This window comes from Lepidothrix coronata, unplaced genomic scaffold (genome assembly GCF_001604755.1).
Source record: "Lepidothrix coronata isolate B3197 unplaced genomic scaffold, Lepidothrix_coronata-1.0 Scaffold20, whole genome shotgun sequence".
In the NCBI taxonomy this organism is placed as follows: Eukaryota; Metazoa; Chordata; class Aves; order Passeriformes; family Pipridae; genus Lepidothrix; species Lepidothrix coronata.
In genome coordinates this window covers 5,347,787-5,362,597 of record NW_016690200.1, presented here as the reverse complement: position 1 = coordinate 5,362,597, position 14,811 = coordinate 5,347,787, and the positions used below count along the sequence as shown (strand labels likewise).

The 14,811-nt window shown below is 45.4% G+C and overlaps 1 protein-coding gene across 1 annotated transcript in view; it reads right to left on the bottom strand.

The window, feature by feature from the left end:
• ITIH5 (inter-alpha-trypsin inhibitor heavy chain family member 5) overlaps window positions 1-14,811 on the bottom strand; it is a 43,423-nt gene that overhangs the window by 11,657 nt on the left and 16,955 nt on the right. The window contains exons 6-7 of the mRNA XM_017807862.1: window positions 13,625-13,794; window positions 12,967-13,083 (exon numbers count right to left, since the gene is read on the bottom strand). Coding sequence (XP_017663351.1) covers window positions 12,967-13,083; window positions 13,625-13,794 — 287 coding nt within the window. The remainder of the gene's footprint in view (window positions 1-12,966; window positions 13,084-13,624; window positions 13,795-14,811) is intronic.

The window sequence follows — 14,811 nt, the reverse complement described above, 5'->3', positions numbered from 1 at the left end:
TGAAGTTAAGGGGAATATTTCCCATAGCTTCAAACATTCTGGAGTCAGGTCTGGAGTCCCTCTCTGCCTGTTTCTGTCCTCCATACAAACCATTTTCCTCCGTAGGGATCTAAGGATTCATCCCTTCATTTGCTTAGCTGGAACATCCCTCCACGTCCCACTGCCCTTTCACAGATCAGGATACTGAAGCAAATGCTGGTGGAAGTGGCTCCTTCAAAGAGAAGGAGAAAAGCCCACTAGATTCACATCATGAGGTGCACCAAACAAACCTTCACAAAGATGAATACCTGCCCCAAAAATGGGTGCTGTCTCCAGTCTAACAGTCCAGAGAGAGCTGGCTAAGATGGGCTAAATAGCAGTTATTTGAAAAAGAAGGGAAAGTTTTATGCCCTCTCACCTCCTCTCTTAAAACAGCCTTTGTGTTGTAAAAATGCATCGGATAATACACAAACATCACCTTTCAGAGGGACCTTCAAACACTCACAGTCCCATTTTACAAAGAGAAAAAGCAAGGTACATATTACTTTAGTAATTGTGTCAAAGTCAAAAATTGAGGGCTTTCCAAAACTTGGGGTTTCCAGCTCTCACTGCAGTCAGCCAAACCACCTCATACACGCGTAGAAAGGCAAAGCAGCAGTCACACAGTGGAGGAAAGGACTCTTGGATTTATTCCATGATAACAAGTTTAGGCCATGCATTTGTCCCTCAAAAAATGGATTAAAGCAGAAGGTGAAAATGGAGAACCTTCTATCCTGTGTGAGTGTGATCAGGCCTCCATGCCAACTTCTGCTGAAGGAAATTTGGGCAGGGCGTTAAAGCAAGGAACAGTGAGACCACAACAGCTCCCTACGTACAACACCCCCCCTCTTCTCCCACCAAGGGAGGCAAAGGAGAGAAACAGAGGTGCCTGGAAGCAATGATTTAGAGGAAACCCCCCCAAATCTCATTATCTATATTACAGCTCTGATTCTAATTAACACTGCTTGACCTTTCCCATTACAAAAACCCTCTTTTCTGCTTTTTTTGCAATTCTGTCAAATTGCACTTTTCTCAAAGGGATTTATTGAGCCCAAAAAGCTCTGCTGTTTATGAGAACAAGGCAAGAAGAAAAATAATCTTGCTTTGGCCTACTTGCAGAGAGGCTGCATCTCACTTCCCTGGTACTCACAAATTCCTTTTGACATGCTTGCCTGTGTTCAGCCAAAAGAAAATGAAAAGAAATGGTGAAACAACACAGAGCAGCAGCGTAGTTTGATGTACACAGCATCCAAGCTAGAATTGCAAACAGGATCAGGAGGGAACTGTAGCAGACATTCCTAGAAACCCCAGCACTTCCACATACCTTCATACAAGGGCCAAATGTGGGGCTGGGACCACCTCTCTCTCCCCGTCTTTCATTCTCTCTTTCCTTTTCGTCTCATTTTTGTCGCAGTTAAGTCATCTCCATAGAGTTTGTGTCAGTTTTTCCCTGGAAAAACTTCTGTCATATTTCAATGGACATTCACTGACAGCCTGGATTCTGGCATCTCTATCCTCTGCTTGCCTCAGCAACTTCAATAAAAAAATCTTTAAATTTATGTAATACGCACACAAACATATGTACAAGTATGTGTGTGCACACATGGTTTTGCTCCAAAGCAAACAGAGTGAGGGAGGCCATATGGTTCATTCTTCTGTAGTTTTTACCTCATCCCCAGTAAAAATAAAGGGTGGGATTCAGCTTTCCCAACTCAGCCATCAGAAAGCCGGGCATCACATCTAATCCTGCTGTAGGCAGGGGAATTCACCTCCAGAGAATAATCCATCCCATCTGTTTTGGACAGGTTTCAGGATGGGCTGAGTCACTGTCTGGAAGTGTCGGTCTCCCAGCATTGCCTCCAAGAGCCTGAGTGGCTCAACACAGAGAAGGTGGGACTCACCTCAAGACCTAATCCTGCCCACTCCTGAGCATTATATTGCTCATTGGACCTAAAAGGAGCTGAACTGGCTCTCCAGCTGTCTCAGAGTGCTTTGAATTCCCTGGCTCCTCCTGTTTCCATCTCTTCTCCCAGCCCATAAGGACTCCCAGGTATATCCTAAAGACTGCAGTCCTCACAGGGTGGCAACAACACACTTTGCTACCAGTATTTCTCACCCACAGATGGTTTATGAGAGAGACGTGACTTCCCTCGGGAGTGCTGGATATGATTCAGGAGCTGGCAGGCAAAACTGACTTTTAATAAGGAGAATATCTTGGTAAGAGTGCACTGCTTGAAATCCTTAAATTTGCAGCCATGACTGATTGCAGTGTCCAGCCCTCTCCTCCTGCCTCCACCAGACCCCAGCCTAGGATTTGCAAAGCTCTTCGTGCAGAGTGTGCCTGGCAGCAGCTCCAGTCAGGACACGGCAGCAGGTTTCTCGTTCTGGCCTTGTAAGGCCACAGCTGGAATTTCTCCTGGCTCCGAGGAGGCAAGGGCTGAGGCTGCCGTGGGATTCCCAAGCTGCTCTGCTGCCGATGGGGTCCTTGCACTTCCACTCCCCCCTGGCCCCAGTGAGTCATCCCACTGAAACTCCTGCCAAAGAGGCAAAAATTTAACCATTTCTTCCCTGCTGTGGGCCAAGTTGTTCCTCCATGGCTCTGCATATGACACTGGTTCATTTTGGAGATAAGCTGGGCACAGATCTAACCCAAGTACGCTGAGGAAAACGAGTTTAGGGGTCTAGTGCCCTTGTGCCAGGTGCTGCAAGGGGAAATACTTCTCCAAACGTGTTTGCCTGCAGGGTGGAGCAAGGATTAAAAAAGAAGATGGCAAGAAGTAACAATACAGAACTGCTGAATAAAAATCCATTTTTGCCAGTTGGGAATGGTTTGTAGCAGTCAGAGTCAAGTTTTAAATGAGGATTTAAAAGAGGATGACTTGATGGGGCAAGATTCCTGTGTTTCCCTCAAATTAGCACGGATGAAATTGAGTTGAGAGGTGGAGACTGAGCTGCTGCTGCATTTGAGCTGAGAAACGAGGCTGGTGAATGAGCTGTCAGCTCGGCTGAGATCTAGGGAGAGAAACAACCACCTCCAGGGCTACAAAATATCATCCCAAAACCTGGAGCAGAAGAACCCTGGTCCCCCAGCTGGGGACAGGTGATGGTCACAGTTCATGTCTGTGCTTCATGGATGAAGAGAAGCTGAAGATGAGCTCACACTACCTAAACAACTGATGTGCAAACGGTGTCTACTCAAGCCTACAAGGTCAGAGACAAGCCAGCTGCCAGTCACCATGCTGGGCTTTGTTGTCACCTCCACACCAACACCTGGACATGGAACACAACTGCTGCTTTTCTGGTTCAGGCTTGCTAAGGGCCCTGCATCACAGCCAAGAAGACTTGGGATTGTACAACCCCCAGCAAGAACAGGAAGAGCAGAATTCCCTCAGCTACACTCTGGTTTGTCTGTGATTTGTCACATTTGTACCTGGCCCTTGGAGTTAGCTCTGACAGACCTCACTTTGCTTGAACAGAAAGCATGAGAAGTTACACACTACCATGGGAGAGCTGAGAGCCTTCAGCCCTTTCTTGAGTCAAATATCTGCCTCAGAGACATCTGGGATGATGTCAGACCATCTGGGCACCTTTTAGGAGCAATCTGAGTCCTGGTGGCATTTCTCTCACAGTCTCTTGTTTGTTTGGGGAGCAGGGTGAGGGTGAAGCCTGGATACCCTGAAAGCTGTGCAGCTCAAAGGGAGACAATATGTGGTTGTTAGAGGCTGTGGCACTGCCAGACATTGGCCCAGCTACGAAGCAAGGGGAGGATTCAAACACCTCATTAAAATGCATATCCCAGGCCCACATATTCACACTTTCCATTGCCTGGGAGCACTTGTGAATGCTTCATCCATCCGCCCTCACAACAGCTGGGCAGCGAGACGTCAGCACCAGTGGCACAGCCCTTTCCAGCTTCAGCCAGCACCAGGGAGCCACGAGGGCTTGAGATCAGCCAGCCTAAAGAGCATGGCCAGCAGAGAGGAAAGCATTCCCAGCCATAGCCTTTGGAAAACAGTACCCATCAACTCAAAGAGATGTTCCAGCACAGCCTGCAGGTAGCAGACCTGGGACCTCCTGCATCTGTATGCCAAACGATCCCACAACTAGAGGACAAATTTCAACAGCCTTTTCTTTGTGCTTCCAGATCCTCTGTGGGAGACCATATTTGACAAGAAAGGAGCTAAGGCACAAGATGTAAGCTCAAAGGGAATTAGGAATTCATAGATCTGTCCAGTTACTTGTCTGAGAGTGCAACAGTGCAGGGAAGGGCTCACAAACAGGATCTCCTACAGCAAGAAGGAGAAGAGTACAAGCGAATATGTTGCTTGGCAAAACATTGCAAGGAAGCACAGGGAGAAAAAATAGAAGAGCTCCTTCCTCCCCTTCAAGATCCTTTGTGTTTTGGTTCATATCTTTCCCTTTCCAAACACGCACAGGCATCTGATAGAGGTCCAGAGCTGTTTTTATCTAAGCTACAACAGCCATATTTCATCAAATCTTCCCCTGGTATGTCAGAGGGAGTAGTATTGTGGCTTAAGGAAAGGCAGGCATCACAGTCACACCTGAAATGGTGCTGCCATGGTCAGACTAGGTACTGGTGTAGATTTGGTTTGGGTCCAGAGCCAAGGGGAAGGCAGTGGGAGCACCAGTGCCATGTTACAGGGAGCAGCCAAAGTACAGAGAGAGCAAAGGTTTGAGCAGTGTCATTCCTGCTGAGGTTTGAAGGCACGTTGTGTGAGTTTTGCTTTCCTCTGTCCCACTTTCCTCTCTGCCCACACGATGCAGGTCACATGTCAGTTGCCAGGAACAGGAACTTTTGTACCCAAAAGGGGGTGTAACGCAGAAGCATATCCTCAGATTGTTTTACCTTCCCTCATCCCACTCTCAGAGAGGACAGTTTGCCCTTTTTTCCTCTGCAGGGAAGGTTGTGCAGTTCAGGGAACTGCAACTACCCCTCTCCCTGTCAATGTATCTTTGTGCTTTCTCCCTGGAAGACACAAATAGCGTAACCAAGGAAAACTCCTTCGCAATTCTGGACAACAAGCATTTTGTTTTACGCTGAAACTGGCCTGTGATGGGAGAGAGCTTGAATGTAGAGCTCTGGACAATAAAGATCTGTCTCCAGTCCATGGCCCAGTCTCTCATGCCTGAACATCACAGATCCCTTGCTAATAACCTGAACATTGCTGATTCCCTATATTGCCTTAGAAAAAATTGCTTTGTAGTTTCCCAGTCTGCAAAAGAAATACTCCATCATTTAGAAGAATGTTTCTATTGCCTTTTCTGAAAGAGATTTTCCACTTAACATTGAGTAAAACAGCTCCACATTTGTCCAGAACACTTAAGCACTGAATTTCTGCTCAGTGGAACATAGAAGTGTCTTTAAGGGTGTGATCAGCTGGGGTAACTCACTTCTCTAGCACCTAACAGCAGGGTGAGGATAGTACATGAAAAATCGATCTGATGATCAAAAGTTGATCTGATTTCTCAGGAACTGGAGTTCCATGAGCCTGGAGGGCAGAGTAGATGCTCAGTCTTTGCAATCTCACTGCAGCACTGAGTGTTATATAAAATAAATGCTTACATGAAGATTTAATGAGGTATGTTCTAATCAGCAAAAAACATCGTTACTTCAAATCCCTATCAGCAGTGCAGTATGGATTACAGTTAGAGCAGTAAACATTGCTGTACACTAAATAAGTCAAAGGGAAAAGCCTAAGGGCTGTCCCAGAGTGCTATACTGAAATAACCCCACTGGAAACAATGGGGCTGCCCAGGCAGACAGCCAGCCTGACACAGCAGTGTCTGAAGGCCACATTCTTGTCTTGTGCTGTGCTTTTAAGTGGAATCAGATCCCATATTATGCCAGTCGGACACTCAAACCCCCACCCCATCAGCATGACAAAAAATTTCCATGGAGCTGGCAGCAAGGTCAGCACCAAGGGAAAAGTGCCCCATGCCCTCAATGCAGAGCTTGACATCTCTCCCTCTGCCCATCCTCAGAAGATGGAGTTAGTCCCAGGGCACAGAAACTGTTCCAGCAACTGGGGAGTTTCATTCTCTGTCACACAAATCAGCCCCAACACAGTGCTGGGAAGAGTTGACATGCCCAAGAGCTGCCCACAGCACATCCCCTCAGTTTCAGCAATCACTGGCTGCTGTGTTACACAGCAGGAAATGAGCTGAGACACAGGTCACTGTGCCCTTTACATTGATTATCCTCCATTCCTCATCACGTACCCACTCTCACAGAGTGGGTGTCTCAGCAGCCAAAAGCCTGCCAGGTTGGAAGCTTTCTAGCCCCTACTCTTACAAGAGCATCCTGGTAATGGGACAAAGGAGAATGATTTTAAACTGAAAGAGGGCAGGTTTAGATTGGACATAAGGAATAAATTCTTCCCTGTGAGGGTGGTGAGGTTGCCCAGAGAAGCTGTGGCTGCTCCATCCCTGGAAGTGTTCAAGACCAGGTGGATGGGGCTTGGAGCAACCTTGTCTAGTGGAAGGTGTCCCTGCCCACGGCAGGGGGTTCAGGGGCTTTGAAATTAAATGGTCTTTAAGGTCCCTTCCAATCAAACCATTCTAGGATTCTAAGACCTCTGGTGAATGGGGGATGGTGATGATGGTTTGTTGCTTGGAGCAAAGACCCAGCACTTTTGCTCAGGTTTAACATTAAGCAATGCAAGAGCACCAAGTTGTTCCTTTAAAAAACAAATTTGCCAGTGGTCTGCAACAGGACTCTCACAGTCCTCCAACACCTGCTCCCCTTCGAATTTTCCCTATTTCCAAACCCCTTGCACATCTCTGCCTCCAACTCTCCCCCTGCCCACTTCCATCCTAAGCCACTGCCTCAGACATGAGAAGAATCCAATTCTTTGTCCAAAACCCTGCAGAGAAGAGAGCAGATGTTTTGGAGATGACGTCACTACATCAGGGATAACTATCCAAGCAAAATCTCTCTCCTCATGCCACAATATCATATCCCTCATTCCTAAGGGACCTCGAATTACATCACGTGGACCTCAGAGTCAGAAGTGCCTGTGAACACTGTTTGATGGCTTCATACAGCAATATATCATGGAAGACCTCACTCCAGCAGGCTTCTACACAAGGTCCCACAAACTCTTCTGAGTTTCAGCTGCTCTCCACAGTCAGAAACACTGTCCCAGTTGAGTAATGTGTAGGACATACCCTGCTTTGGGGTGAAGGGGTATTTGCTTGGAAATAGCAGTGTTGCTGCAAGCAGTGCTAATCTAATAGCTTAAGTCTTGGCAAAGATCTGGTGTCTTTTAGACTTGGGGGATCTTTGTACAGCTGTAAGTTCAGACATGAGCTTGCCAGCTAAGGAGACAAGACTCTGCAAAGAGACAAGCACAGACAAAGAAAATAACCTACCTAAATTCAAATAACAGATCCATGATGAAAACACAAATACCAGCCAGGTCTGGCTTCCAGGTGTTGCACCAACAACTGGGAAAAAAACTAATTCCAGTTTGGAGAGGACTACTAAAGAAAGATCTTTCACTTCACAGACTTTTATGCATTTGCCAGAGCCTTGAGGATACCAACAGGCTTTAATGGCTCTGCCCAGCCCCACCTGGGGCCTCCACTCACACTCCTGCCCATTTAAGCTCCAGCCTGAGCCCTTAGTCTCTCTGAGTCTGAGACCAAGAGCTGTGCTGTAGCTGTCTCTAGCTGTTACAGCTCTGCCTGGCCATAGACCTCAGTGATCCTGACCCGTGGACTGACTTCTCAGCTTGATTTAGCCCCTTACCTGTCTGATTGTCACTTGGCTGTGTGTGACACTTCCATAGCATCTGTTTTCAGTTCACCCTTTGATGAACTCAGCAAAGGTCCAATTGAAATCTTTGGGAGAGCTCTCAGTGGCTTCACGGATTTCCAGTTCAAGCCTCAGCAGCATTTCCACTCCAACTTCTTCACTTGCCTTTTGCAGCTTGTTTACTCTGAACTCAGTTAAAGGACTTGCTATTTATAGGTGGGTTGGGGTCTTTCTGGGAAATTCTGTCTCTGCTTTTACTACCTCAGCCTGGAGCAGATCAGCTGGGACGTGTTGGCTGTTAGTCCTGAGACCAGAAGCAGGTGCTCCTTGTCCTGAATACCCAAGGGCATCTTACTCTGAAGGTTACTGGTTTCTCTGTATGACCCTGTCATTATTTAATAGTTTTAGGATCAGACAGATTATTTTGCTGCATGACAAGTACTTACTCTTCTCTGGGATTTTGAGCAATTAAAGTCTATATGGATCTGACGTCTTATTTACTGTAGTAGTTCTTATATTCCATATTCACATCTCTAGAGAGGACTGATATAATGCTGCTGTCGTGTATTCCTAAGTAGGAAGCAGCTGCATGGAGTTGGTACTGGAAACACTTTGCATTCTCTCAGGTTGTTGCTCTCCAACAGAAGTGGAAAAGCTGACAAAACTTTCCCCTTTACAGTAGCTTTAAACTCTCTAAAGGCTGTAATTAGAATTAGCATTTTTTCCGAAGTTCCCTGGTGATTTAAGGTAGTTCTCCTGGCCAGCAGTCATTATTTGGGCTAATTGTCAACAGCCAGCTTTGCAACAACCAGCACAAGTCAGTGGAGTGAGTTTGGAAGGAAAATATCGAGCATTCATGTGCTTGTCTGCTCCCTCACCACCCTGAGAGTACTCGGGGGGGGGGGGGGTCAGGGTGCTGAGACACAGAGGTTTGGGGATATGTGTTTATAAGACACCTGGGCACTCAGAATGGCTCAGGCACTGTGGGTGATTCAAGGTACAGTGTCCCTTGGATGGACACAGGCAAATAAAGTGAAGCACTTGCAAATCCCCCGCAGGTCCCAGTTTCAGCTGAGTTCCTCCCCGAGCAATTAACCTCAGAGAAAATTACAGTCTGGCAAGGCACCACTGACAAGTTGCCAGGCTTGAGGTGTAGCCAACTGCTCAACTGAGTGTGTGGCATTTATTGCCTGTGGGAAAGGTGAAGTGAAATGAATCCATGGTTGAAACCAGTGTGTTACTATATACCTGCAAAGTACCTGCAAATCCATCCTCTTGTGGACACATTCATAGCTTGGAACATGCTAGTTATATAGTACTGCACTGCAGGTGAAAAAGGTCCTTTTTCACCATGTTTAGTAAAGCTGGGCATAGTCATGGTAATCACAAGGTGGTGAACCTATAACTGGCCCCTCTTTCTCCTGGTTATACCAGTGTAAAAATGCTATGTCCTCTTCTACCTGGCCAAATGTACCATAAAATCAGCAGGGCAGACTGCTCAAAGGGCAAATCATTTTGCTTCTTAGTAAACCCTGCAGATATAACTTGTTCCCCAGGCTCCCTTGGCTGTTGAAAGCAACTATTCCACACAGAGCTTGTTGTCTCCTTGCAAATGAAGGAACAAAGCTCACGGGCATAAAACCAGTATTTTCCTTGACAGTGGGACAGCTGTTATGATGTACAAAGCCTTGAACACGTGAAGAATGTTTTTATCATCATGCTCGGGAGTTTTCTCTTCCTGAACTTTATTCCCTGCCAGTGCTAGAAGGTGACTGTCACAAGGGCCCAGATTCTCAGTGGGGTTTGACTGCTGCAACACCTCTGAATCTGCTGGACATCACCAGAGTTCAGAGGCTGTGAAACCGAGGAGAAAAATCTTCCCCTAAAAGCTGATATATCAGTTATGTGAGTGGGATGCCTCAAGGGTCTTAATCATGGAAACCAATCTCACACTGGGTTGAGATGTGGGAGGGGGCTAGGACTAGGGAATTGGATTTTTGGGGCTCTCAAACCATGACATCCATAGAATCCTTAAAGTTAGAAACAACCTCTAAGATCATCAGGTACAAACATTAATCCACCACTGCCAAGTTCACCACTAAACCATGTCCCCAAGTGCCACATCCACGTGCTTTTTGAACACCTCCAATGATTTGATTCAAGTTGATCAACCAGTTTCACTGTATATGTTTGCAGCTGGGTCTGGACATCTGATGCTTCAAACACTGAGATATCTTAGGGAGAAAGGGATGGCACAAACAGGCAAAAATTCGTGTTGGAAAAGGAAAAATCTTGAGAGAGGAAATGAGAAATGACTCACAATTAGATTGTGGGAACTGCAGGATGCCTGAAATCCTGGCCACACTTGAGTCACTTTGCCATTTATTTCATGAAGGCAGGTGACAGAGGAGTACAAAATCTCCTCAAGTTACTACAGAACAGGGTGCCAAGCAGAAGTTTCTTATCCTTGCTTATACAACCCTAAAAACTGTCCTTTGCCATAGTCACTGCAGCTGACCTGAAGGAGCAGTTGATACAATTACTGACTGTATTTTTAGCTGATCTTGCATGTGACTCAGTAGAGAGAAATGAGGAAAGACAGTCCCATGGGAATTCCCAGCTCTCCACACACCACTATAGATCACCACAGCTGTGAGAGTCCAAGAGAAAAGACAAAAAGGAGGCATTTCCTCTGCTCAGATGTATCCTGCCACCAGGGAATGTTTCTGTAATTTAATAAACATCTTAATAACAACAAAAATAGGGTAAAAAGAACACTGAGCAGGCACAGACCATGGCTGCAACTAATTGTGCTTTCCTAGAGTTCCAAAAGAGCTTTATTTTTCAGCCAGTCCTCCATTTTGGTATTTTCTTGATTAATCTGTGTGAGGCTTTTATGATTTGGGTCATAACTCCATAAAGTTCTATTTTTTGGAGCAGTTGGAATCAGAGGAATGTAAGTGCTTCCTGCACCATAATGTACTACTGGTTCTCCATAGAAAGTGTATGCTGAGATAACAGGCAAGAAGTTGGGTACATCCTCATCAAAGGTTCTGAATAGACACTTCTGGCTCAAGAGGAACCTCTTTGTAGCTAACCCACCTGAGATTCATGCAGGTTTAGCACTAGGAGCTGGCTAGGCTACCAAGTACACCTTCAAGGGTTAATGGCCACGTTGTTTCTAGTAGGTGTAATGAAAAGAAACACTAATATGCTCAGGAGAAGAATAAAAGCTTTCACAGTGCAAGGATAATCTGCTGACCCAAGGCACTACTTGTGTTGCTCACGAAAGCACCAAAGCCCTTCGGAGTCTTAATCTCCCTGGTTCAGCTCTGGATCACTGACTGCTTTCAGCATGAAGGACTGGGTGCATTTGTGCAAGTGTCTGTCTATTCTGAGAGGCAAGGTGGACATTTTGCAGCAGAAGGATAACGAAAAGCCAAGAGGCAGGCTCTGTCCATGGGACTTTGTACAGATTCAGAGGCATCTTGATTCAAGACCTCACTCAGCAGAAGACTAGACATGTTTAACAATTCTCTGCTACTGCAGTCACTCCAGAAGATAATTAGGATCCACAGAATCCATATTCCATTTTATCTCACAGTGGAGATAATTTGATTTAACAGGGGACACGTTTTCTAAATTAAGATTTGTGATCACCAGTGAAAACAGATAGTAAAGTTTTTGGCAGAGACAGAAAGGCATATGTACCCCCCATGTCCCGTTCAAAGGCATAGAAGTGTCAGAGATTGACCATGGTCTGTGTTTGTCAGAGGCATTTGTGCTAGTGTTGGTGGCCAAAAAAGCCCAAGAAACAAAGTTCACAAATAACCACAATTTCCAGAAATATCACCATGTTCCAGGGGAGGAACCAAGGAGGTGCTCAAGACACCTCTGGGTGGGGCTCTGAGCAACCTGGTCTAGTGGAAGGTATCCCTGCCCATGGCAGAGAGCTGGAACTGGATGATCTTTAAGGTCCCTTCCAACCCAAACCATTCTGTGATTCTATGAACCTTAATGAACAATTAAAGCTCCTTGACTGATCAAGATACAAGTACAAACCCTTGATCTTCAGCTATTTGTACAGTTACAACATCATACTGTCCAAACGAGTGAAACTGCCCCATACTGGAGTCAGCCTGTGTGGAAAGTGTCACTTTCCACTGTCATCAATTAGGTGATAGAAGAAAGAAGAAGATAAAAATGTGACCATCAACCAGAAAGAAGACCACTAACTTCTCCTTATCTCACGCCTGTGGGACAAGTTTTCAAATTGAAGGAAATAATACTAACCCAACCAGGACTCTTCTCCTTTTCTGCACAGATACTCAAGATGGAAACTGGAGTAACCTCTGAAGGTGAGTGCAGCCCTGAGATACATCTGTCCATTCAGAATGGAACTGAAGAATTAATTCATCTCTGCTTCTGTTTTACACTGATAATACTGTGTTGAGAGACAGACAGCGTATTCCCCCAGGCATGGTGCCTTTCCAAGCCAACTACCTGGCTCCTGAAACTGGAGATTCTTTTCATCTGTCCAACTCAAAGAACTGAAGAAACAAAAACATTGAGGCACCAGCCTGAACCCTTCACGTTAAAGGTCAGTTTTAAGCATTAGTGATGAGCCCTTCAGCTTGGTGTGTTGGCTCATGCTCAGATCTGTGCCCTGGAATAATATCTGTGATCTGTGCTGAAAGAGTCAGATTCTCAAACAGGACAAATTCACTTTTCTTTCAGCAGAACCCATTGAGTTGTACACTGCTAAGGGTTTTGCCAAGCTCATTTGAAGACAGCAATGTGTACTCTCTGCTGTTAGATTGGATACTAAATAGTCTACTAAATGCACTTTGCTGGCTAATCTGCATCTTCTCCATCTGCTCAGAACAGAAGGTTGCCCAGGACAACCTTATCTGTAGCATCCTAGCTCAGTTTTGTCAGCACTGACCTTTAAGAGTGGTTAAATCTTCTGCACTTCTTGTTCCCATCCCATTCCCTCTACCATGATCATTTCCCATTGCAGGCAAATCATCTCACCTCGAATTGCCTATTCAGAGCCACCTCTCACCTCAGACACAGCAAATATTTTGCAGAAGGAAAACAGTGAGACAAAGTCTGAACCAACCTTTGCAACCTCACAGCCAACCAGTCCATAATAAACACAAGGACCTCACCTGTTTCAGCTTTGTTCCCACCATGGAAGCACTGCTGTCGAGCACAAACACGACATTCTTGGGCAGAGGAGGGAGATCTGTGGGGGCGAAGTAGTGCACGAAATACCCATTAAGAATCTGTGGAAGACCAAGGAAGTCGGGAATCAAAGGCAGATCATGATGCAATGTTCCACACACATCATTATGGGATATTTGGCTGGGCACACTCGATCCTGCTTTGGAGGATCTGAGTGCTCCTTGGTATCCCTCTTTAATTCTGGTCCCCTGATTATCCAGCCTACTGGAGCACTCCACTTTTCTTTCCATGGTGGACGTAGGGGTTTCCTTCCAAATACAATAAGGATATAACATATGGAGGCAGAGATCAGAACCACAATACACACTTGGGGAACTGGCCTTGTATCCAGATATATACAGCCAGTATATTGAAAAACCGAGAAGCAGATACAAAAAAGAAACTCAATTAAATAGATATCTGTGATTTTTTAAATCCTTCTTGTGGCTGCCAGTTGACTGGTTTTATTTTGAGTAGTTCTTACAAGATGGAGAAGTAGCCTTCACTTGGAAAACATTTTCTAGGAATTTGGAGCATGCAAGACAATTGGACTATCTCAGGTATAGTTAATAAAACAGAAAAGATGAGTTCTGTATACAGTACCTGAACATCCCCAACACTCAGCTCCCTGTTGACATCATATCTAATTATGAAGTCTCCCAAAATTCCGTTTCGGGCTATCCTGGTTTGCTCGACAACACTGGGATTGAAAGTAACTTTAGCTAAAGTTTTGGTGTGTCCAACTACAGTAGAAGGAGGAGGAGACACATCACCTGTTGAGATAAAATTACAATATTAAAGGTTTTCCTGTTGTCTCACAGATGTCAGAGCACAGCACACATGGTATTGCCATGGAGTCAGGTCAACTAGCACAGTTACATGCTGAGATTAAAGATTCAGCTTACCAGTGATAAAAAAAGAATTTAATAATCTCTCTTCTCTAATTCTAAACTGAAAACAGCATTGCAGTGCCATCAAGGGTATAAATGTTGAGGCAAAATTCCTGTGCTCAGTTCTGTTTGGAGGTCACTGAACTCAAGGGCCAGACATTTTCTGTATGGCTGTTCATGGCTTTCTGTAAATAATGAACACACAGCTTCAGACACGTACGTGCTGTTCATTCCAGCCAACTCCAGACATCCAGAATGCAGGTCCTACACCTGAGATCCTGCCAGTCAGCACAAGTATGATTCATTTGACCTGCTTAAACATTTCCTCCAGGATTAGATTAATCACACTGCAGATTTGTCCCTATTGATTATAAAGAGTTTTTGAGGTGGCATGTTCAGATATACTGTGGGCACGTGAGGTGGGATTGATCCGACTGATCCCTTATGTGTAATGTCTACATTTTAACAAGTCATCTTAGCTGCCTTTATGTTCAACAAAAGTTATCATTATAGTTGCTACAATTTCTCAGATTGAGATAAAATCCAGCACATGCCAGTGCGGTCACCCAAACTGCATCCCTGAGATGTAACTCTCCCTAATCTCCAAAAACCCTTCCTGAGCCAAAGAAAAGGGATGTGCCTGGCAGAGGACATCTCAGACGAAGACAATAATTTAGGTCTGAGTCACCCTGCAGGAAACCTCTCCTTGTCTTGTTAGATGTGTTCATTTTCTAAAACTGAGGGATGTGGAGATTCCTTGTTGTGTCTCTGTGCAGGCAAAATCTCGCCTTACTCTCTTTCGGTGTGCCAACTGTTCATTCCCTCTGAACTCCATTGTGACCCTCATATGACACTGGCCAAAAGTCACATTTGGCCCTGAACTTCCCCAGATTTTGAGTT